The sequence below is a fragment of the Cariama cristata genome, unplaced genomic scaffold (assembly GCF_000690535.1).
Source record: "Cariama cristata isolate BGI_N322 unplaced genomic scaffold, ASM69053v1 scaffold10167, whole genome shotgun sequence".
In the NCBI taxonomy this organism is placed as follows: Eukaryota; Metazoa; Chordata; class Aves; order Cariamiformes; family Cariamidae; genus Cariama; species Cariama cristata.
The window spans coordinates 44,133-68,731 of NW_009624977.1; the positions used below are offsets into that span (position 1 = coordinate 44,133).

The following is a 24,599-nucleotide window of genomic DNA, read 5'->3' on the forward strand; positions in this document are numbered from 1 at the left end:
TATCAAAATGAAAAGTGGGTTCACATGAATGGCTTCAGCCTGTCGTAAAAGAAAAGAGAGAGAACAGCTCTCAAGGGACACATTTGCCAAATGAAATACATAAATACAAGCTTCTTGTATTAACACAAGTGAACTGTGAACGAACTGCCAGTTTAAATAGTGAGAAATAACCTTTTCTGATAACTCATTTTTAAGATTATATCTGGGAATGCTTCAGAGGACAAAAGGTGATTCTAATACAGAATAGGTACTGAACTTTAAATTCACGCCTGATGTTTTCTAATTGTAGTTGAGCCCATAAAATGAGACTACTGCAAAGAGTGCACACACTGCACAACCACTAAAAGCAAAAACACTGCATGAAAGCTGATAAAGTTGAATTTGTGTATAATACACAGGAGGGATTCAATGAAGTGAGGGCTAAGGTTTCTTTCGAAGACAGGGAAAGGGCATTAGTATGTGTCTAGACTGGCCAAGAGGAAAATCTACAGACCAGAAGATGACCAATAAGTTTTGAAGAAGGAATAACTGAGTGTCTTGATAAAGATGATGAGAAGAAAGGACACAACTGAGCTAAGGAGAGAAGAAATGAGAAGCACATATATAAAACACAACTGTTCGCCCTCTCTTCTCTTTGGTGACAGCTTCAAAGTTGCAGTGTTAACCATTTTTGCTGAAGATGCAGTCCTGAAGAAACACTAAGAGAGCTGTCCTTTTCAGGTCCTTTGCCTATTTGCAAATAGGAATAACAGCATCGATTTTTAAGTGTTGAACTTTTACTTCATTCTACTGAATCTTCAGCATCTCTTGTAAGAAAGCCCCAATGCACAACACAGCACGTCAAAAAAATGCATGAAGTATTTTATGGAGACTTAAAAACTGCTTCTTTGAGCAGCTGTATTATTACATGAATGACAGAGCAGATTCTGATTAAAACAATCTGTGTTGTACTCACCAAAGGAGATAGTATAGGCAAAAATATCGTAATGGTAGCTGGATTGCTGGCCACTTCTGTTACTGAAGTGACAATAAGGCACGATATCAGGATAATCAGCCACAAGGGTAATGATCCTAGAGGTGTCAATTTACTTGCTACCCACTCAGAAAGTTTTGAAACCTGTGTGAGGAATATGACAACATGATTATGTTTTATAAATCACTGAAAACAAAAGATTCAATAAATGGTATAGAACAGGAATTTACTCATCTGCTAATTGTGAAGTATTTGTGTAAAAGAATTTGTGTAAAATTCAATGATGTCCTATAGGAACCCATGCAAACTATATTCCATTTATTTATCTTTGCACCTCCGGGATGCTTAGAGGAGTCATAATCTGAAAGTTGTAATATGCATATATCAGGCTTCAGAACCAGAGTTTGAGCCCAAACCTGCTCTGCTTACTGGAGTAGCTAGCAGGGCTCCACGTGGGAGGTACCTCAGTGACATGGGTCATTAACCCTAAGGCTTTGGGAACAGTGTGCCTGCACAACTCCCATCACCATCAGGTTTAAATTAAATAACAAACAGTAGTCATCATTATGCATAGTCTTTGAAGACAAAGCAAACTCCTTTTTTTGTAACCCTGCTTTCTGAACATCTTGAATATTTGTCACATTTATTATGTTCAATATCGCTACAGAATAACTTGCTAAAACAAGAGAATAACTGTGAAATCACTGCATGGCTAAATTGCTCCTGATGTGGGTCATGCTAATTGTTCAGTATCTTCTACAAATTGCATTACCTCACAGCCGTCTGCCAGTGCAAACCCGCCACCAACAAGAATAGCTATTTCCCAGGGCATGCATGACTGAAATTCCTTCCAAGTAATCAGTGGAGTGTAACCAAAAACAGCTACAGAAAAATAAATAAATAAATAAATAAATAAAAACAACCAAAAAACCACCGAGATTTAAAAACATATTGAAAAACATCTTGAAATAGTCTCTCTGAGGAAATACTTGGGAAATACTCAAAGGCAAAAATCTCATCATTATAACATGAAGAAAGCCTTTGACGTGAACAACTTGCACTTCCTGGGACAGATCCTTTTAGCTGGTGAAAACTGCCAGAGCCTGAAGACAGTAGAGCTATAACAGTTTCCATCAGCGGAACTTTGGCCCCCTCCCCTCCTTCCCTATGTGGAAGATAGCTATGGCATATCAATGAGTTTAATTTACTCAATAAAACTGCACTATTCAGACAGATTGCTGAGCAAATGCTGTTTCATTTAGACTCATTTAGGCTCTGATCTTGCATTCTCTGTGAACCCCCAGATCTCATTGGTTTCAGCAGCAGAATTGAATGCATAAAGAGGACAAGCCAGAGGTATACTTTAATCGGGGCAAATTCTATTTTGAAGGGGAAAAATTAAATGAGAATGGACTCATTTACCATCTCAAATTTTACAGGTTACCCTCAATAAACAGTAACATTTTCAAAAAAGAAACCCAACCCTGCCCCGTGCGGTCCCATTCAAAGCCTGTTGCTGTCAATGGGAAGGTGGTTTCCATTGGCGGTGGTGGGCTGCAGGTAGCAAGGTCCTGCTGCTCACATTTCTTAATTGTTGGCACTGACTTCCAGGCCAGGGATGCTTTATATCCCAGTAAGACACTATCCTGTACTAAGATTGTAACATTGGTATTTAGCAACATTCCTCTAACAAGTGCAGTAAGTTATATTTGTGGTAGCATCTTAGGTACCTTATTGTAGTAAAATCCACACCAAAATATACTCAACTGTTTTCTCCATTTGAAGTCCTAGACAATGTTTTTGCCGGAATAATAAAGAACAGGAGGCCTATCACTAAGGCACTTGTTGAATCTGTAGCGTAGCCTTTATACCTAAGGAGAAGTTAACAGGAAAAAAACACATAAATAAATATAGCCAGGAGGAGCAGGGGAAAAGAGTGAGGAGGAGGATGGAGCAGCAGAAAGGAGCTGTCTCTATCTTGACCCTGAGCTTTTTGACCTTATTTTCTCCCCTGTCCTGTTTAGGAGAGGGAGTGAGAGAGTGACCGGGTAGGCATCTGGCAGCCAGCCAAGGTCAGTTCACCACATCCATAGAAATATTAGATGTAAACCCTCTAGATTCATAAATAGGCATCTTGAGTAAGCATGTGTTATTTTGTCACACAGAAATAAGCTAGGGGAGGGGAATGTTTGGGAATAGTTGATGCTTAAACAACTAATTTTCACAGTTCAATGATAAATTTAATAACTTTAATATGCTCTGGAACAGATCCAGTCCAACAGACCTTAAAAGCATGGTGCATATCCACAAAGGACAATGCTTTTCTAGCTAAGAGAAAGCAGCAGAGTTTTATTATCATCTTCTTATGGCTGTCACTACTAGGGTCATAGACACAAGGGCCATGTTTATTTTGGTCATCTCCAGTGCCTGAGAATTGCTTGCACTACTGTTTCTTCAACTGATCCAATATCCTTCTAACTTGTACAGAGTAGTCTCAAGATCAGGTAAAGTGCAAAGCTGAGCTCCAAGGCCATTTTGATACATCCATCTGATTCTGGTACACACTGTTAGGTGGTGACATATCCCAGTCTGTCTTATTTCAATCAAGGTGGTCATTCAAATGAATATGGATTTTGCTGAAGAAAGTTAAAACCAACAATTTCTTAAGCTTTGTTATTACTTTTTTTCTATTTTCTGTAAGCTCTTCTGTAAATTTTCCTGAACCAATATACCAATATATTTGTCCTCTCAGCCTCATACCATATGCTTTTCTGCATATGCAGTTACAGTAGGTCCAAGCATAACTTCTGAGCAGATCTTCCCAGTAGCTTAAGGTTTTATACTAAACCAGGGCTTTTCCCTGAAAGGGAAAAATCCTCTCCCAGTTATATGTTACAAATATATAATCTGGTAGATCCCTTTCCTTTAGCAACAGTGTCAGGTGAGATTCAAAAAAAACTTAATATGCATAGCACAATGACACCACAACCAGCACAGTTTTAGTTAACACTGTCACAAAATGAAACTGCTATAGAAGCTGAAGTCGCTCTCTAACAAAATCTGTCTCCTGCTTCCTATTGTCTGCTAGCACAGAAAACACCTTTAAAACACAATTTATTATTTTGTATGGTTTCTTAAGGCAGATGGTTCTACCTATATATCACCTTTAGCCTAGAACCAGATGCACCAGGTCTAAAGAGCAGAAAATCTATTCCTCTAGGATCCTAACCTGCACTCTCTTAAGACTTGCTCAGAGTTTTGAAGGAAGGTAAGATTTACATATAGAAACAATTCATGCTGCCACTTTCTTCTAGGCAGCTGCTTCTTCACAGAACGGTTGAGGTTGGACAGGACCTCTGGAGGTCACCTGGTCCAATCCTCCTTGCTCAAGCAGAGTCACCCAGAGCCAGTTGCCCAGGACCATGTCCAGATGGCTTTTGAATATCTCCAAGGGTGGAGACTCCACAACCTCTCTCAGTCACCCTCACAGGTAAAAAGCATTTCCTGATGTTCAGGAGGAACCCCCTATATTTTAGTTTGTGCCCATTGCCTCTTGTACTGTCACTGGGCAGCACTGAGAAGAGCCTGGTTCTGTCCTGTTTGCAACCTCCCAGGTATTGGAGGTTGACAAGACACCCCAGCAGCCTTCCCTTCTCCAAGCGAAAAGGCCCAGCTCTCTCAGCCCCTCCTCATAGGGGAGATGCTCTGGTCCCTTAATCATCTTTGTGGTCCTTTGTTGGATTCTCTCCAGTATATCCATGGCTGGTACTGGGGAGCCCAGAACCAGACACAGCACTCCAGGTATGGCCTCACCAGTGTGGAGCAGAGGGGAAGGATCACCTCCCTCAACCTGCTGGCATCACTCCTCCTAACACAGCCCAGGTTACCATTTGCCTTCTTTGCAGCAAGGGTACATGGCTGGCTCATGTTCAACCTGGTGTCCACCAGGACCCTCAGGTCCTTTTCCACCAAGCTGAATTCCAACTGGCCGGCCCCAAGTGTGTACTGGTACCTGGGGTTGTTCCTACCCAGGTGCATGACTTTGCACTTCCCCTTGTTGAACTAGGGCGGTGTAATTTTTTGCTCATAAAAAATTTGTATTCCTGATGCAAAACACCGCTCTCAGAAAACCTGGTTGGGACACACACAACATCCTGCCATTAGTTATAGTGTTATGAAGGCACATGTGGCATCATTCCAGACAGAAGCTTTTCAATCATTATCAAATTTTGAGATAAATATGTTTCAAAGTCCATGTATCCAAGCTGTAATAGAACTGCATATACAACATCTACCTGCTTATAACACTGCAAATCTGATTGTCCTATAAGGAAGTAAAAAAGCTGTTGATTAAGGAAATCTCACAGTGACTCCAACTGAGATCATTGTAGGGAACAGGGATGTGGGCAAAAGTATATAGTGGCCTTGTATTGGAAATAAAGAAAGGAATAAACCATGCAGAAAAAAGAAAGAATATACTCAGACAATAATCTCAGGAAGCATGAGGGAAGCCCACCTTGCATACATCATCTGTAACCAGCTGCGGCCCAGTGTCGAACTTTCTGTTTCTTATGAGATTCATAAAGCCCTGGCCGAAGGCCAACTTGAAACTCCTCTACTTGAAGGTAATACCCTACAGCCTGGAATCAGGCCAGGACATGGAAGGAAACTGCTGTAGCCGAAGTGATGTGTGATCCTGTGCTGTCAACAGATGGGGAGGAAACAGGAGTTTTTACCCTCTGCTGCTCTCTGTAGTGTTATACAACATTTATGAAAACATCCTGCTGTCTGCCTCCAGAGGGAGGGAACAAGGGCTCAGGGCAGGGCAGTAAAGGTTTAGTCTTTAACAGATTTACAAAATTATTTTTAGAAAAATTAACTGGTAAAGGTAATGTAAATTTGAAAGTCATCTGTTAATGCTGCTTAAAAATCAGCCCCACTTAATACTGATACAGCACAAATGTGGATTAAAAATTGGCTGACATTTCAAAAAGTAGCCCTTAAAAAGTGGGGAGGTGTCATCATTAAATACCAGTATTTCTGCTTGGATTTCAAAAAAATGAGTGTTTGTATTTTAAAGGGATATTCAGTAACTGAGGATGTACAGAAAGGGCTGAGAACATGTACATGGGTGGTAAGAGTGATGGGAATTTGTTTCTTGAAGCAAAACTTTGAGTATTCCATTTAGTTTGTCAAAACAAAGCTTATAATGTGATATAATTAAACCAGATACGTATATCCTTAAAGCACCTGTCACAGAAAAGTTTTTAATCCAGCAGGGAAAGACAAAAACAGATGGCTGGAAGATATTTTCAGACAGAAAACAAGGTGCAAGTTTATCTTGTGTAGTTTGGCAACAGAGACGATTTTCCATCAGGCCAGACTATCCAGGAAAGCAATAAATTTCAAAATCTGAGGAACGTGTGCTTTGCCACCCTGAAATAAAGCCTGGTTGCTTTCTGGGAATTCACATTCTAATAAAATAACTCAGTACCGGGCTTAACACACAGAACAATGTCGCTCTTCTGGCCTTCAGCATGTTGGAACAAATGACCTGATGGTCCTGTCTGGTTTAAGACCCTGGCAGTGGTGTGATTCCCACCTAATAGGACCCACTCACTGGTCCGAGAGGGTCTCAAGGTTACTCATAGCTCTGACATCACGGCTTTTCATAAGGACAAGGCTCATCTGTGCAGGTGACAGAACTTACCGGAGGCTGGTACTATCAGATTTCTGATAAGAAATCAGATTTCTAAGGGCAGAGAATATTTCCTTACAGCTGTTTTCTGTAACACAAACTCAAAGAAGTTGTGCATATGCCTATTAGTGTACTTAAATCCAAAACACTGAACAACTTTGTACGCAGAGGCATCAGGGAACAAGTGTGTGGGAGATGGAAGCCGCAGTTCATGCACTGCTAGAAGCATCTTGGACATTACAGTGATGAGTGCAGTGTAACCATTGGCTGAACCACAGCTCCAGGGGTTGGAGTTCTTTTTCCTGTTTCTTTGTTTTCTTTAAAGAAGATGGCTTACTACTACTCCCAGCTGTACCTATGCCAGTTCCTTGCCCCTCTCATGTATCTTGGCTGGGAAGTTGTCGTTGCTCAGAAAAGTAAAAACTAATTGCCTGGTTTTATGCTTGTTAATGCAATTGATTGATAACTGAAAGCTATCTAGAAACAGGCAAAGTCTGAATAGTAAGAAACGCTTTCTTTCCCCCTAAAGGTTTTGTTAGGGAGCAACACAAGCTTTGTTTCTCTTCAGGTTACCTCACCCAAATTATAACATGATTCAGCCTAATGTGACAAGGCACGTGCTTGCATTCCCTTCCAAGGAAAAACATCAGAGGGCATTCACAAAGTAACATCCCCATGCAGAGCCTGTAACCACACTTACTATGAGAATATTCTGCTTTTCCCTACCAGAGAACAAAATCCTCAATGATAACCAGACAACTTCAAATAGGAAAATGTGGATCTCCGGACCGAAACAATTCATTTGAGCCCTAAGTCCCATATTTGAAAGGTTGTTTGCAAGGTCTGTTTTTCAGTATCATCAGATGTATCTTGTTAAACGGTGCTCAATGAGCACTGAATGTTAATATGAAGCAGAAAGAGAAGCAAAGCCAGCCCGATTGCTTAGCTATCTGATTGCTTGATTAGGTCAACATTCCAAAACCCCTTCAAGAATACAGTGTTTCATATAAAGACAATGGTCATCAGCTCTGCTGTTGTTATAAAGGGAAAAAAATGTTCTTTTGCAATTTTTTTGATAATTAAAAAGTAAATAATTTCAAAACAAACAGGTTTTAATACACCACTTAGTGCTATTTTAATACAAAATAGTTTTGTTCTGCACTTCAAATCTTCAAAGGGCTACAATTATTCCTTGTGACATCCCCTACCAGATTTCCTGGCAGAGCTCTGGGGAGGGTACGTGAGTGTATGAATGGTGGGGATATATTTAAAGAGAGGAGACATGATGGATGCATGTTCACATGTCATTATGACAGAGACACTTGAAAACAAAATGGAAAATTACCATCCAAGTCCAGCACTGGCCTTTGACCCATCCAGTAATAAATGTTAAATCCAGAAGGACCTAAACAGCACAAAGTCCTGCTCTTCCCAATCCTGCAACTACTTCCCAGTACTCCAGAGCAAAACTCAGACCTTTATCACAGAAGAACAGAACTTAAATTACAGTAATTACAGCGAGAGAACAGGAGATATCACAGTATTATAAGTTCTTGCAAGAGCAACTGATTTCTTAGGGAAAAAACTCTAGGTCATCCTGGGGAAGAGACCACATAACCGAGCTGCAGCAGAAGGCAAAAAAAGGTAATAGTTCCTGAATTGTTCCTGGCTTTTTGGTGGTTAGTCAAACTGTGACATTGGGAGTGTTTTGTATGAACAAATAGTAATTTATATCATTAATTAGAGCTGTCAAAGTAGCGGATGTTGGCCTGTATGCATACACGTGTGGCTGTCACTAAGAGCATGGATCAAAAAATTCTAACTAAAGATTTATTCTTGAAATTGCAGATTTGATGAGAAAGTAGGATACTGTAACATCAATCATTATGCATTCTCCTTCACTGGATCAAGTCTAAAACCTAGGCATAATCCCTCTTAGGAGGCACTTTATTTTATCCTGTAATGGGTTTAGCACATTTCAGATATTGTACACATACATTTGTGAAATTGCTGGAGTTTACCTATTCTGTATACATAACAAAGGTTTTCAATAACTTCAGCCTGGAATTTCTGAACTATTGAAAGTATTACATTTTTTTGAATTGAGAAGAAGATAAGGTATGCAGTTAAGACACATTACAGTTCTTGTTAGTGTATAAAAAAGATTACTTACTTTGGGAAAAGTGAAGACCATCCTGGGATGAATCCAGGCTCCCTGGTGAACCACAGCAGGGTCATTAGAATGAATAGGACAAATGTAACAATTTCTGGGTAGCTACAGCAGAAAGAGAATGGATTATACATTTTCCTGAATTCACACTTGGATTTACTCGCTCTTGTTTGCAGATTTATAGTTTGACATACCTCATTGGTCCAAGCTTCTTGTACTCTTCCTGAATCACCTGTGCTGAGGCCTCTTCTCTAGCTGTTTTCTTCTTGCCACACTTGAACATGTTTTTAAAACTGGAATGTAAATCAGCAATATTGAATTATGAATTAACAGTGTATACAGAAAAAAAAAAAACAAACACAGAAAAAAATACAGAAAAAAACCCCAAAAGTCCAACGTTTCCGATAGCACTTTACAAAAGTAAAATTTTCGCTTTACAATGCAGTGTCTCCCATTTAATTATCACACACCAAACTGAGCATATTGGAATTAATTGACAAAGCCCAGTGGGAGATTGACAGAGGCAGCAACAAAATGTGTCCTGTTATTGAGTAGCTTATTTGCCCAGGAAGGATGAAACTTTAATTATGGGAACTAATTGAAACAATCAAACACGTGACCTGGCTATTTAATGAAAGTCATCTATGACTCTGCTTTATTTTGTTTTGTAATAAAAAAGTTTGTTTCGCATGAATAGCCTGCATACGGGTAAGCCAACTATTTGCTTTGAGCTAGGTTTTCATTCTTGGATAAGACCCTTACACAATGTTAAAAAGAATACTGTCAAAACGATCAAGAAAAATGAAACAAAAAATGTCCACATACAGAGTGGTAAGCGTGGGATGATTCTAAGTCTGCTTAAGAGTAGAGAGTCTCAGTCTTCATCTCTTGCACCATAAGTAGCCATGTAATTGTGGAAGAGAGTTGTCCCCATTGTTATCTCTGCAGATATTAGTGAACTCATGGAGAACAAGGCTTTGAAGAATCAGCCCAAAAGAAGTATTGTCCTCTCCAAAACCTTAAAAGCACAAGCTCTGAGGGGAAAAAACCCCCACCATACCACCACATATAAATTTTGGAAAAGTGGAAGCTTTTTACATCACATTTAGATATATAGTCATCCAGTTTATAACACAGATATTTCTCAAGTATTCAAGCCAATCCCTGACTCCAGCAAAGGCCAATGTCCTGACTATAAATCTTCCAGTCTTAGATCAAAATGTATAAAATGTCAATATTTTTCTGTCTTAGCACACATGCACTGTTTAATGATGATGCTTGTATATTCTAAAGGAATGGGTATCACAATTTGTAATATGACTTTTCACACTGAGCTGAGTAGTCAAAGATCCTTACTTTAGAAAATTCTTGTCCCACCCAGAGACTCAGCCATGCTAATCAAGGGCGAAAAATCACTGTTGCTGCATTACCTTACTATTGAGGCTGTTAGATGCAAGGGGGGGGGGGGGTGTTGTTTGTTTTATTGATTACAACATTTACTTACTCAAATCCAAGGAAAAGCCACTGGAGCCAGACCCAGGAGAGCAGCAGAATAACAACTGTGATGGGGATGGAAAGGATAAACCAGGATCCAAAATTGATGCACTGGCAACCTGGGTAACGTCTGGATGAAAGTAAAAAATCATTCAGTTGAGCTTTGCAAAGGAATGAAGACTTGTAAGAAGTGCCAGAAAGCCCTGCTGCAAAAGAGTGCTTCTGGCTGGCAGTTGATGTCAGCATGAGGTCATCTCTGGTGCCCTCTTCCCTCACCTTCCCATCCTGGTCCTGATCATCATGACCACTACAAGAACTGCCTGTGCCAGGTACTTGAGCACTGGATCAGCAAGAGGTCTGGGGATCTGGCACTGCTCTAGGTGTGTCTAACCTGAGTTCAGTCGGCAAGGAAGGGCCCCTCACAGCGTAAAGGACCGTTAGGACCACAAAGAATGAGAACTTGAAGAAATGCAATTCTTTGAGAGGAGACTTTGAAGAAGTCAAGAAAATATAACAGGAGAAAATATACCCAAACAAACAAGCTCCAACGAACTTGCAAGACAACAGTGCCAAGAGCATTGGGAATTGTATTGTTTAAGGTTCCATAAGGGATTCAAAACTGATTAAAACCAAAATTATTATCACTAATTTCCTGGAAAGGCAGGGGTGTTCTTTTGTTAGGTGCATTATCCCTCCAGTCACCTTGCCTTTTGGAGGCTGTTTTAATCAACTGTTTACAAATGTGGGCTGTTCAGCCAGAGCTCTCCTTGCCTTGTGCATTTAAGAAAAAGAGAAACGGGCTTTGATTTTCTGAAAGAAATTAATTTACTGTTGAATGAAATAGACGCCAGATAGGCAAAAAAGCCAGGTAAATAAATCCTGTTCCCAATTTACTTCATGAACAGAAGTTATTCACCCTTTGAGCTCCTCCAGCTCTACTGAGAGAGCTTTTAATGCTAAAAGTGAGAACATTCTAGTCTCCTTGAACAGCCTCCCTCCTTGGTGCAAAAATCAGATGGAAGGGAAATCACTATGTCCAGACAGAGGCTGTAATGACTATTTCAAATTGGTAGCCAATCTTTTGTATTTTAGACCTTACTAGAAGAAAAGGAATTCTGATGGTCACCTAGGTCTTTGAGGCAGTAAATACTTATTATAAATGCTTTCTCAAGTATTGTGCAAATTTTAGGATCGATTTGTATTTACTGTGATGCTCACGTACATTGTAATTAAAGTGCCAGCAGAGACTGAACCAAAACTCCTACCCACTTCCTGAGGTGATGCTCTAATTTGCAACTGTACATAGTGATGAGATAGTGAAACTGGAACAAGAAAAGGCATTGTGTATTACATACAATTTATTGATTGCGTGGCTATTTAGCTTTTATTACATGATTAGCTACATCAATTTCTGAATGTATGAATTCCAAGACAGGAAAAAACTGACATCATCATAGCAACTACTTAGCATTTTATCACTTCCTAAAGTGTTTATGATCTTTCCTGAATTATGTGTGATAATTCCTTACTGAGCCACAAAACAAGCTCTGAAAGCTTTATATTAAAGAGTCAATTCTGTTATAAAATGTTAATTTATTGTGGTCAGGTCTCCCAGTAAATTTGTGTAGTGCTGAATATATAGGTAAGTATTTCTAGTAATCTTAATATTAAAGTTAGGTATTCTTCATCTCCAGAGCAAATGTTCCTCAGGTAGACTGCATGATCAGTTTAAAGGATTTTAAAAATGATCTATTTTATAGTGCTAGTTGGATTATTTGCTATTGTTGGATTATCTACTACGGGTCTTGCCTGAGGCAAAGATGGACAGGACACACTGAACTGTTTTCTAGACCTATTTCCTTCAGAAAATGAAAAAGTGTGATTGATTTTAATAATCCTCATTTTACTGTGATTCAGTGCCAATAACAATAAACTCTTTCCAGGCAAACACTACAAATGCCAACAAATCCAGATAAGATTATTCCTTTTATGACTTTTATAAAATCGCTTAGGTTGAAAACAATGCAATGTTGGCAAAGTTTGATTCTTTCTGTTGGAAGGTCAAAGTCGGTTACCAGAACAGGATTCAGGAAATTGTCAGTGAGCCTGACTGGAGAACCAAAGGTTTCACTGTAGGATTTACTCTTCCTCAAGCACAGGAGAAGTCAGTTTTCTCCCTGACACAGCATTGTCTGGTAACCCTCTCTCTCTCTAATCTCTCGGCAGCTTTCCCCTCACCCTGGGGTGCAGCTGCCTGTGCTCCCAGGACCCACAACCCTGCTGTAGTGCGGTCCAGCTATGAAAGATTAGATAGGTAAAACTGCAGGTGTGAAATAACCAACACAGCGATCTGCAGCAGCCTGAAGGATACAAGAGGAAAAACACCAATACAGAAAAGGATAAAATACTGAAGGAAAAACATATGGAGTCAGAAGAAAGGGATGCAATAGCACTGTGGATCTGTTCCAAGGAGCAGTGAGGACCAACCCATCTCATCCTCACTGATGCCTCCCTGGCCAGTAAAGGCTTCTGGGTATCCCATGGGCAGTGGTGAGTAAATGAATGCTTAGCCTACTAGCTAGTTACACAACTTCTCGGGGTGTGAGCCAATACTTATCTTTTTTCTTTTTCTTTTTCTTTCTTTCTTTCTTTCTTTCTTTCTTTCTTTCTTTCTTTCTTTCTTTCTTTCTTTCTTTCTTTCTTTCTTTCTTTCTTTCTTTCTTTCTTTCTTTCTTTCTTTCTTTCTTTCTTTCTTTCTTCCTTCCTTCCTTCCTTCCTTTTCCTTTTCCTTTTCCTTTTCTTTTATTTTCTTTCAGTTGGATGTATTCTAGACACTATATTGTAGTGTCTTTTTGCATACAATTAAAGAATGAATAGAGCGACCCTGAGAGGATCAGTAACAAATCTGTCTTGAAAAGGAGCCCTTATGGAAGTTGCTGTCACTGGCAGGGATGCTTAGTGCTGCATCAACATTTCCGCTGTTTGCTTCTGCCCTGTGGAATATAATTGTACATCCTAAATCAACAGCAGGATGAGGATTCCCAGCAACACACAGGCTCCAATGCTAACAGAGATACACTGCTCTCCTTTTCATGTGACAAATGAAAAGGAGGGAAATAGAGAACGGTAAACACTAATTCCAACTCATTTAATACTGAAAGTGGGATGACATGAGGAATATGGAATTTCACAGTGCCATTTTAAGTATTTTGTCACTGAATGGGAAACCCAGGAATACACTGCATGTACAGATCTTTTGCTGAATTATTCTACTTCAGATGCTTAGGATACATGAAGGTAGACTGCAAATGTATCCAGGTCATGCTAACAGGTCAATTCCCACTTCAGACAGGGCAGAAATACAAATGAGGCCTCTAAGGAGAAGGGGAGCAAGACAGTTAAAGATAAAAATATTTGCACAGTTAGGTGGTAGATTCAGCTTAAGTTAAGGATTAGGCTCAGTGATAGTGTAAAGATTAACCAAAATCCTGGCAGGGTATAAAACACATGCAGCGCTCCATGTATGGCCCATGCTCCTAGCAGAGGGTGAAGACCCAGGGAGAGAACAACAATCTGCTTATGCATTCTTGAAGAGATTGTTAACAGCTAAAATAAACTGAAAAACCAGCTGCAAGCCAGTTTTCTTCAAGTTTCCTACAACTTCAGGGAAATGCACAATAACAGTTCTTACCCCTAGTAATTGATCTTGGACTCTTCTAGGCACCTGAGTGTGAAGTCTGCTTGAACCAGAAATGCTTATATGTCTAAAAGTTTAAGTCTGAAGGACTTATAATGCCATAATCTGCCCTGTGTAGTTCTTTGGCCCTAATAACAGGCAATCTTATAATTTCTATACTGCTTCCATTGTTGCTATTCTCTTAGCACAGGCTGATTTACAGACTGTACCACTTCAGTTCTCTTTAGCAGCATGCTGAAGCCATATTTCATCCATTCATGAAACACAAGTTAGAAGAAAATGTATCAATAACCGGTCTTTCACCATTTTGCCATATGTAATACAGAATAGTGGGCAGAGGGTAATAAAAGTATTGTACTTTATTTTGTTCTACTTTAAAATTAGAGTAGGAATATTTCTGGTAATGAGTAGTTTGCAGAAGAAAAAAAAAGTTCAGCAAGAACTATTGGTTTTTCAAAAGCTTTGAAATGAAATCTGCCAATTTTCTTTTCAAAGTAGTTCTACTTAGAAAAGAAAAGGAATATTACACAATGTTTTTAATAACCTCAAAACAAAGTGTTCCGCTGAATGCAAAATTTCAGACTGGTTTAGAAATGGTTTGCTTGTTCTTTGATTAAAGGACCTAAATTCCTCATTTCAACAATGCACTAAGCACAGCCTCCTGAAAGTCTCCTGATGCTCTACGCTGAGCAAACTTGAACTTAGCTCCTGCTGTACTTAGAAATGAATAACAGTCCTTTAAGGCCAGATAGCGTCTGTCATATTCATGCTAAGTAGTGTCTTCCTCCTCAGATAAGCCCATCTTTTTCCATGCAGCTATTCAAAGAGTAAAGTACTACTTAACCAAAGAATGGTCATCTTGTTGCATGTGTTGAGTGATCACTTACAGCCCTTCCCAGTGTAAGGCAAATACAACCATGCAATTTCATTTTGCCTCTTTAACAAAAAATAACAAAAAGAAAGTAATAGAATCAAATGAGATCAAATCAAAAGGTAAGGTTTCTGATGCATTTTAGGGGAGCCATGTGAGAGCTCAAGAAAGAACAGTTAAAATTCTGGATTAAGAATAATACAAATCATTTAATATAGTCTCTTACGTATTGAAGTGCTCAGCAAAAATCAGATTAGTCGATGTTCCTGTGATGGTGGTCAGCCCTCCAATGGTAGCAGAATAAGCAACACATAAACACATCACTTTGAAGACCCTACTGTATTTTTTCTCTCTGCTTTTTCTCCCTGTTTCAGCAGGCGGTAGGTTCTGTTTAGAAAGAATTATACATCAATTAATATATAAGAAGGGCTGATCATCAAGCACAAAAATAGGATTCACGGATGTCCCAGAAGAGCCAGACAATTTGCTAGCAATATAGCTGTACGCAGAGTGGTTTGGTTTGCTGTTATAGTGGTACTACAATTATTCATACAAAGGAAAAGAAGGGAGAGTTAAATCCTGAAGTCCTTTTCCTGAGCTGTCTCAGCCTTTACACAAGAACTTCATATATACTGAAATACATACACACGTGATATATAGAGTTTGTACTCTGGTGAGGTTGGTTTAACTTGTGTAAAACACACTGGGACCACAAAACCACTAATGAAATAACTACATAAGCAAACCCTACGTATATGTGTAAGTACACATATATCTCTTATTCACATGAAACTATCTTCATTGCTAGCTGTGCCATGTTAGGTGTTACACAGAAGTGAGATTTAGGTAAAAATTAAGTTACACACATTAACTACGTAATAAAAAGACACCTTAAGTACCTGTTCCTTTTCTTTTTCATTTTCCTTTTCAATTGTGCATACAGTACTACCAATATTGTTGTCATATCTGGAAAAACAAAGGTATGTATTGTAATAAACAGATATTCTATTTAGGTGAATTCTTGTAACAGAATTTAGTAAATGAGTAACTATTACCCATTAAGTTGTTTTTCTTTCTCTTTACAGTCATTGCTTTCACATTCTCCCGTATTTTCTGCAAGACATTAATGCAAAGACAGATAAGTATTTAAGGGAGCAAACCTGGAAAGCCTCCATCAGCATGTCCCATTCCACGCAATCACTTCACATCATCCCATGAATACATTTACAAGTGCCAGTCTTAAAAAATAGCTGAGTTGTGCCCTACTCCTTCATGACTCCTATTCTGCAGCATCTGAATCTTCTAATGAGGAGAAATCTTTCTAACTTACAATCCAACTGTGTACATAACCAGTTTAGATTCATTTGTTCACCCAACATCACCCTAGAGCTTAAAGAGCTCTTTTCTGTTGCTGACGTTTAACCCCCAGTGTATTTATAGCCTGTAGTCATATTTCTTTTCAGACATTTTACTAGGCTGAACAAGCCAGTGTCTTCTCTCCTCCCCTTCTCTCATATAACTGCTGTTTTCTGCACCTGATCGGTTTTAATTAATCTTTGTGAACATGAGGGACTTCACAGGCAGTAACCCAAGAGAAGTCTCACAACGAAGCACGTAATGATGCTAGTACTTCCCTAGCCATTCCACTTCATTTTACGTGGCGTTTAATCTGCTGCAGAGTGAGGGTGGGCAAAGACAAAAACTGCACCATGAGCCTACCGTCCAGCTCCAAGGCCGGGTTGATGGAGCCGTTAGAGCAAGACATCTCCAGCACATCAGCTTCTGCTTCAGCTTTCATGATCTGCTGAGCTACAGCCTCTACGATTGGCATCACCATGGCAGCAGCAGAGGTGTTGCTGAGCCACATTGACAAGAAAGCACAGCTAACCATGAAACCCAGCACAAGCCTGGAACAGGAGAGAAGAGTCTGTGACTGCTACAGCAACACCTCCTATCACCACTCTATTTATTATAAATGGAAAGCTTTTTCATCCGAAAGCTTGAAAGTAGGAAACACTGAAAATTTAAACCTTGCAATTGACATCTGAGGAAGTTTATATGTTAAAATTGTCTTGATCAAAGACATTGAAATTATCATAGTTTAGAGTTAAAGGATCAAATATATTATAAATAGAAACAGAAGCAATAATTTTTATTTACAGAATGATACAGAATCATCTTTGAAGAAAGAGCACTGCGCATGCCACAAGTTCAAATGAAAGTTAAAATGGCGATATTGCTAAAGCTATCAACCTCCTATTGCACAAGCTAGGTCAAAACCCTGGACTTACCACTTAGGCTGTAAGGCCTCTAGATACTAGTCCAGGTGGTACAGGAAGAAATATTAACAATTCAGTAAGTGGTACTTAACTTAGTTCTTAATCAGAGCGCTAAGACAGATGTAGCGATTGTTTGTGCTTCAGTAAATATCATATTTGATATTAAATGGGAAAGTGAAGGTCATTACAATGTCTTAGTCTGGTCTTGGCACAGCTTATGCTAAGTTTACTACAAATAGGAACTGCATCTGTGCAATTCCTGATTGCATTGATGCAATCCACTGAATTGCATCAGTGTCTGGAGTCATTCTATTTTTATACTAAAAAAAATCAAAATCATATCTGGTGAAGGTGGACAGTAAACTTAGAATACAGGCCACATCGTCATTTTTAATGCATCTTTTGGGAGCTGTAAATGAGGGTCATCCTCTTGACTTCCTGTCCCAAGGTGTGGGCAGTGTCATTAAACACCTGCCATGCATCACCACAGCAAGAGAACAACTGTGAGTGGAGGGACTGTGGTGTTGCAGCATTTTCTGAGAAGTCATTTGTGCAATTCGTAAAGCTCTTTGTCTAGCCTTGATCAAAAGCTTCACAAAAACTGTAAGGATTATTCAGATTTTATACAAAAATACAAAGTAAGCAATATTTTATCACATAAAAATACCATTCAAAATGCCTCTCAGCCTTTCATTTCATCTAACAGCAACAACATTTGAAACTTGATTTTTTCTCAGTAGGGGCACCTTGTCTTTTCTCTGTGCACTTTTAATTGCATAATGATGAAATGATCTGCAGACCTGCAAGTGGTTGACCCCTGATTCAACACAAATTGTCAACAGTGGTATAAAGCCCATGAACTATACACAGTTTTTGATTAGGTCCTCAGATGGAAGTTGGGGAAGAATTGTGTTTTCAGGAGAAATTTTTATGCAGAAAATACTAGTCAGGCTAGGCACACTGAATAGGAATGTTCACATTGTAGAGAAATATAATTTTAGTACAACTTGCAAGAGAATTTAAAGCCAAAGCAAGTTAAAGTATTCAGTAACGTGTTCCAAAACCACTCATCAAAAATTTCCAGTATTTGATGGACTGATGGTCAAGTAACCACTAAGTACAGTGTGGTGTACTCTAATGAGTGAACCTAAAATTGTTTAAAAAAACCAATAAAATATATCCTAACCTGTTCAGCCTCCGTTTTTCTGCATTATTCTCCCTGTGGTGTTCTTAAAAATATTCTGCGTGGAACCTTGGATGATAACTTCATTTACATTCAACTATAAAGTCACTCTTTGCTGTAACACACAATCAGTGTTTTATTACTCATTCCAATCCTTGCAGGTTGCACAGACGTATTCACTTAACCCTGCTAACCTGCAGACCTAACTGCATAGCTCAAATGATGGGAGGCCTTTAAGGACTCCTAGAATCATTTAGGTTGGGAAAGACCCTTAAGATCATCAAGTCCAACTGTTGACCTAACACTGCCAAGGCCACCAGTAAACCATGTCCCTAAGCACCACATCTACACATCTTTTAAATACCTTCAGGGATGGTGACTCCACCACTTCCCTGGGCAGCCTGTTCCAATGCTTGACAACCCTTTCAGTGAAGATATTTTTCCTAATATCCAATCTAAACTTCCCCTGCAGCAACTTGAGGCCATTTCCTCTTGTCCTATTGTTTGTTACTTGGGAGAAGAGACTGACTCCCACCTGGCTACACCCTCCTTTCAGGTCATTGTAGAGGGTAATAAGGTCTCCCCTCAGCCTCCTCTTCTCCAAACTAAACAACCCCAGCTCCCTCAGCCGCTCCCCATCAGACTTGTGCTCCAGACCCTTCACCACCTTCGTTGCCCTTCTCTGGACATTCTCCAGCACCTCAAAGTCTTTCTTGTCGTAAGGGGACCAAAACTGAACACAGCACTCGAGGTGCGGCCTCACCAGTGATGAGTACAGAGGGACGATCACTGCCCTGGTCCTGCTGGCCACATCATTGCTGATACAAGTTAGTTTCTCCAAAAGAATGGAGAATCCAGAAGACTCCTGCTGTTCTACTTCCACTGCTGCATCCCCTGGAAACCTCCTACGATGCTCTCTCTACCTTGGGCTGGATGAGGCTCCGCTGTGCACGGCTGGCGGGAAGAGGAGGGCTGTGCACAGGGAATGGCGTGCATCACTTTGCAGTGGGCACAGCTAATGAGCAGCAGATGCTGAGAGGTGGGAGGATCCTCTCCTTGACTGATCATCTTATCATAATCTTATCATCCTTTTGTCATGATAGAGCTGAGATAGTTATGAGGGATACTACTTCCTCAGGGTTACAAAGCTGTCTGTGGAGTTGCTCTAGGTATTCTCAGCAGCTGGCTGCAGGTTTCTGTGCTCACAGCAAGTTCCCCAGCAGTGTTCAGCTTAGCACAGCACGCTCTCCACTTGTGTTCTCCCTTTCAAGATTTCAGTCAAAAGTTGAGGATTTAGGAGTCATCAAAAAAAAAAGGGGAGGTGAAATAACTAAAACTGCATAGCTCAAGAATATAGCTAAAAATAATGGGAGGAGTTTGAACAAGAATGTAAGGAGCATTTTGTCAAAAAAGTGTTACCAGCTATCAAAAGATGCAGGAAAAATCAAAATACATATGATATTTAAAATTAGGACAGACAAATCACTGAGGAATAGAAATAATCCAGCATTTCCATGAGGTGCTGTTGTTACATCACCTAAGAGGCATCACACTTTTTAGATCTAGAGTTTGTACGTTTCTGACTTTTTACCTCCTGTCACTATCTGCTTCCAGACAAGGAGTCATAAGTATCATTTATTCTGGGAAGCCAGACTCGCTCTACAGATCTTATCTGCAGCCTTACTGGTGTGCTGACAGATGAATCTGTGGGCCTAAAGCTTTTCTGCAAGCTTGTAAAGCAAGCAAAGAGTTTTCACTTCATAAGATGCATGCTGATAGTGAGTAAGTGTAGAGCATGTGATTTCATTTCCCTCATCACCTCATCCAGCTAGGGAAGTTCCTATTCCTTTGATACTTTCTTCATAGGTAGACCAAAAAACCCCATTGTGCTTAATGTGTTTTTATTTCTCCACCACATCTATAGTTTTATGATTTTTTTTCCTTACTGTGTGTTTGAACTCTTCTTGTATTTTTGGGAAGTGTCCAAAATTTTGCAAACACTATTGAAATACAAATCAATAATAAACATAGCACAGATTTTCAGGTGTACGCATTAGATATGTAATGTAATAACCACCGTTAAGAAACGAGATCCTTACATTATTCACAAATTCATCAGATTTTTTGTTCAGAAGGAATCTTTTTATGAACAGAATCACTGCAGGGAACTTTCAGTTAGGGTTTCAGCAAAGTAATAAAGTGTCACCTACAAATCAATCATATCATTTCAAATATCTACTTTGTTTGAAAAGAAAAGCTGGATTTCTACTACAGAAAAAGCAGTAGGCAATTATTTCTGGAATACATAGCTTTCCACAAGTGGTATTGGCCTTCAAGACGTTGTTTAGCACATACCATGTAGGGTTGACACCCACCAGCATCACCATTCTTAAAGCCACTCTTTTGTGGAAATTCCATTTTTCTATTGATGTTGCCAAACAAATTACTCCAATCAGCAGCAGATGAAAGTCCTTAAAATAAGCAGATGCCACCTGAAATAAAAAGAAAAAAACATTTTGTTAACTAAATGGTGACTTTATTAGTATTTGGTACTATCAGTTTAATGAAAAAAAACATTTCAGTAAGGGTATACTTCGAAATAAATATTGAGAAATGGTTTTGGCTTATCTAGGTTGTTAATGTCTTTGTAACCGTTAATTTAATTTAACCAAATGATGCAAGAGTAACTGCATTAAAGTACATAGTGTTAAAACAAAATGAAAAATAAGGCTTATAATATGAACAACCTAAGATCAGTCACATCTCATACACGAACTAAATCACCAATGAAATGCTGCTTTTATTAATTTAGTCATCTATCCAACAGACAAAAGAACAACTTTAAACATAGACTTAAAGTACGATTATCCATGTTGTCCTCTTTTTGACATGAAGATGTATACTCATTTTGCACCTGGGGTCTTTAGTGTGTCATCTCACTTCTGTGACATTGAGGATATTTTGTATCTATCTAGCATTTTTCCCATCAACTGGCATCTAAGCACTAAATCACAATCTAGAAAAAAAAGTATTAAAGAAATATAAACAAGTCATGAGGACAAAGCATGTAAGCAAATCTTGAGGCAGACCTACTGTGATTGGCACTCAGCAAATCCAGCCTATCAGGTTTCAACATTATGCCGTTCTTTCTTTAGTGATTTTATCATTGAAATCCATAATATGATAGAGAGGACAAAAAGGGTTACCTCCTTGGATTCCATTATACCAAACAATGGAAACATAAAGGCAGGGAGCAAAGCTGAAACAGCCAGTGGCAAAGCTTCTGTGAGCCAAAAGATGGCAACTACAAACAACGTGTATGCACATTCTGCTTCCTAGAATACAAAAGACACCAACAAAAATATGAGTGGATCATCCAGGAAAAACATCACAACTGCAAAAAGTCCAGCTATGTCAATAGAGAGCTTCCTCTCACTTGGAAAAAGTATAAGTCAAGGGTCCTGAATTTAGGGTAGTGATTGTCTGCTATTGATAATCCTGCTAAGACATGAAACACAGTCTGTAAAATAGTTTTAACGATTTTTTTCTAATAGATAGTAAAATTAGTTAAATTCTACCACTTATGAAAGGTGGAAAAAAAGTCAGCTGCCTTTTCCTTCAAGCACAATTAATCATATAGGTCATTCTGGAGCATTCTCAGACCACGAATTAACATTAAATCACAAACATTCTGCAGCTGCAAGCAAGCCTTTAAACCTCTAGGAGTACTCACAGTCAACAATATGTCAACTTTTCTCTCTCCTGTAATCAATGAAGTTTTATCATCAGCATCAATAAGGCAAGGATATTATCTAATATAAAAATCATTATGCAAGACTGACAAGAAACACAGTTGCTGTTTTTAAGATTTGTAATTTTAATGAGTGTCTTTTATTTGAACTCCTGGAAAACAGGAGGTTTTTTTCATTTTTTTTTCAGGAGAATTTACTTCAATGCTGCCTGTAAAATGCAGCCACAGCCAAATATAATGAGATGAGGTGAGCCTAGTTTCTTCGAGAATCCTAGAAACCTCTTTTGTGTAGTTTTGATTTATATTTCTGCTCTTGAGGAAAATAGTTTAGATCTTTTAATGCCACTGGTTAGGGTATGAAACTACTCAACAGCAGCAGAGATAGTTTGCATTGGGAAAGCAACAGCTTAATGAAATGGTTCTGGGGACTTCTGACTGGAAAACAACAATGTCAAATCCAAGTCAGTCAGCTATGGCTAGCATTTATTTTGGGGGGGAAGCTTGTGTTTTGTATGAAACAATTTGATAGTGTCCGTTCATTTATCACCTAGCAAATGTTCATCTCGCTTAAGTTCTACTGCATTAAGAATTTCTCAAGAATTTCCTCTCCGAGAGAAAACTGAAATATTGAAACTGTGATGTGAGACAGTGTGAAGCATGCTGCCCTGTAACCACTATCTATCTGTGACGCAAGGACTTCTGAACTGGACTTTCATTTACTGTTATGCACGATACATATAATGCATATGTGATAATGCATCACAGGAGAATTCCATTTCATTCTGACATCAGAGCTGTACCAAATAGAAACACTAACAAAATTTTTAGATAGCTGTTTTATCAGCCTGGTATTGTCACAAGAGTTATTGAATGCCCGAAGAATTTATTTCAAGTAAAATAAAACTAAGGTGTCCTACCATAACCTTTGCTTTATTTAGGAATCAGAGGGGATTTCTCAGATCATTGATTCCAGTCATTTGCTATCAGACAATACAATATATGATGAACTTAACAAAATCCATCATCAAATAAAAAGGTAATTGCAACTGTCTTCCTGATAATTCAGCTCCATTGTCAGTCACACAGAACTGTTTAAAAGTGGCCAAAAATGTAATAGTAAGGACAGGATTTTCAAGGTAATCTAGATGATGTTAAATGAGAAAAACATTTCCTGAACAAGACAACAAATATATGATTCAGAAGTTTATGCAACCAGCACAGAATCTTACATTAAAGCTGTTGTCTTCTCTACACTTCTATTCAAATACTCTGAGTTGACAAAAAAAAAAAAAAAAAAAAAAAAAAAAGAAGATTCGCAATGCAAACATCATGAAGTCATTCAAGGTCCCTTCCAACCCAAACAATTCTATGATTTTATGATTCTGAAAAGATCTGAGAATCTCAGGCTTGATATACAGATGCAAAACAATTACTTCTCAAAGCAGGTCACTTACTTTGGTTTTGATGATGAGTGGAAGTGGAAGTAAAAGCAGAGGGGTGAGGACAATGAGCAGGAACCTTCGGTAAACCAGGAGGTAGCTAAGAATCTTCATGGTTGATGGTGGGTAGATGAACTTTCCTGCAGAAACTGCCAAAAAATAGGTCTGACTTTAAATAGCTGACTCTGATTAATATTTTTCCAAGCTATCACCTTTAGCCATTGCTAAAGCAGGCCACTAAACCAAGTTAAAATTAAATCTTGCTCTTTATTGTTTTAGTGAGTTTATTAACAGTAAGTTGATAAGATAAGTGTTCATCATAAACCAAGGCTAGATGTCAGCCTTCTCATGACTTTCTCTGCCTGCCCTTCCTCATAACAAGTTTATGTAATTAGAGCTGGTTTTAGACAACTAGATAACCAAAAATTTCAGGTACTCTCCCAGTCACTGTTGGCTTCAGTGAGAAATCCAAATATCTAATATACATAGAATACATACTGAAGACTAATTATGGCATTATGTGAAAACATATGCAAGGTCATTTTACTGAGAAGAATTAAAAATTCTTTGTCTTCATCTCCCATCTGTGCAGATAATCAAAACTTGATAGGACAAGGTCCTGAGTGACCTGACCTACCTCTGGACTTTCCTCTGCTTTGAGCAAAAGGTTGGACTAGATCACCTGGAGAAGTCTCTTCCAGCCTTAGTCTTTCTATTGATTCGATCTGTCTAGAATTTGAAATACATGAGAAAAACAGCATCTTTTTCTGTCTTGCCTGGCAGGGAGTGTATGATACTTCATTTTTAGTTCTCATGCAGAAACAGGATAAGATGTTCCATATCTAAAGTTTTGAGGAAGGCTAAGAGTAAGAGAATTTTTGAGACAAAAGTAAAAAATAAATAAAACCCTTTGCCTGAATTTTCCTGTTTTCAATAAAAGAAAACTTGGTACAGTCTTTGTAATATAACAGAATAGCATGAAATAAAGTAGAGGAAAGGGTAGGAAAGAGGCTTGTGCACTATCTGGGGGTGAAGATCAAAAGG

General features: G+C 38.8%; 1 protein-coding gene across 1 annotated transcript in view; it reads right to left on the minus strand.

Annotated features, from left to right (window-relative positions):
* SLC13A1 (solute carrier family 13 (sodium/sulfate symporter), member 1) overlaps nt 1–23,671 on the minus strand; it is a 24,007-nt gene extending 336 nt beyond the window's left edge. The window contains 14 exon segments of the mRNA XM_009703421.1: nt 2–39; nt 956–1,117; nt 1,746–1,855; nt 2,741–2,844; nt 8,845–8,946; nt 9,036–9,134; nt 10,346–10,465; nt 15,130–15,290; nt 15,803–15,869; nt 15,959–16,016; nt 16,623–16,810; nt 20,721–20,857; nt 21,572–21,700; nt 23,571–23,671. Coding sequence (XP_009701723.1) covers nt 2–39; nt 956–1,117; nt 1,746–1,855; nt 2,741–2,844; nt 8,845–8,946; nt 9,036–9,134; nt 10,346–10,465; nt 15,130–15,290; nt 15,803–15,869; nt 15,959–16,016; nt 16,623–16,810; nt 20,721–20,857; nt 21,572–21,700; nt 23,571–23,669 — 1,574 coding nt within the window. The 5' untranslated portion in view covers nt 23,670–23,671.
* Nucleotides 23,672–24,599: the final 928 nt, after the last annotated feature.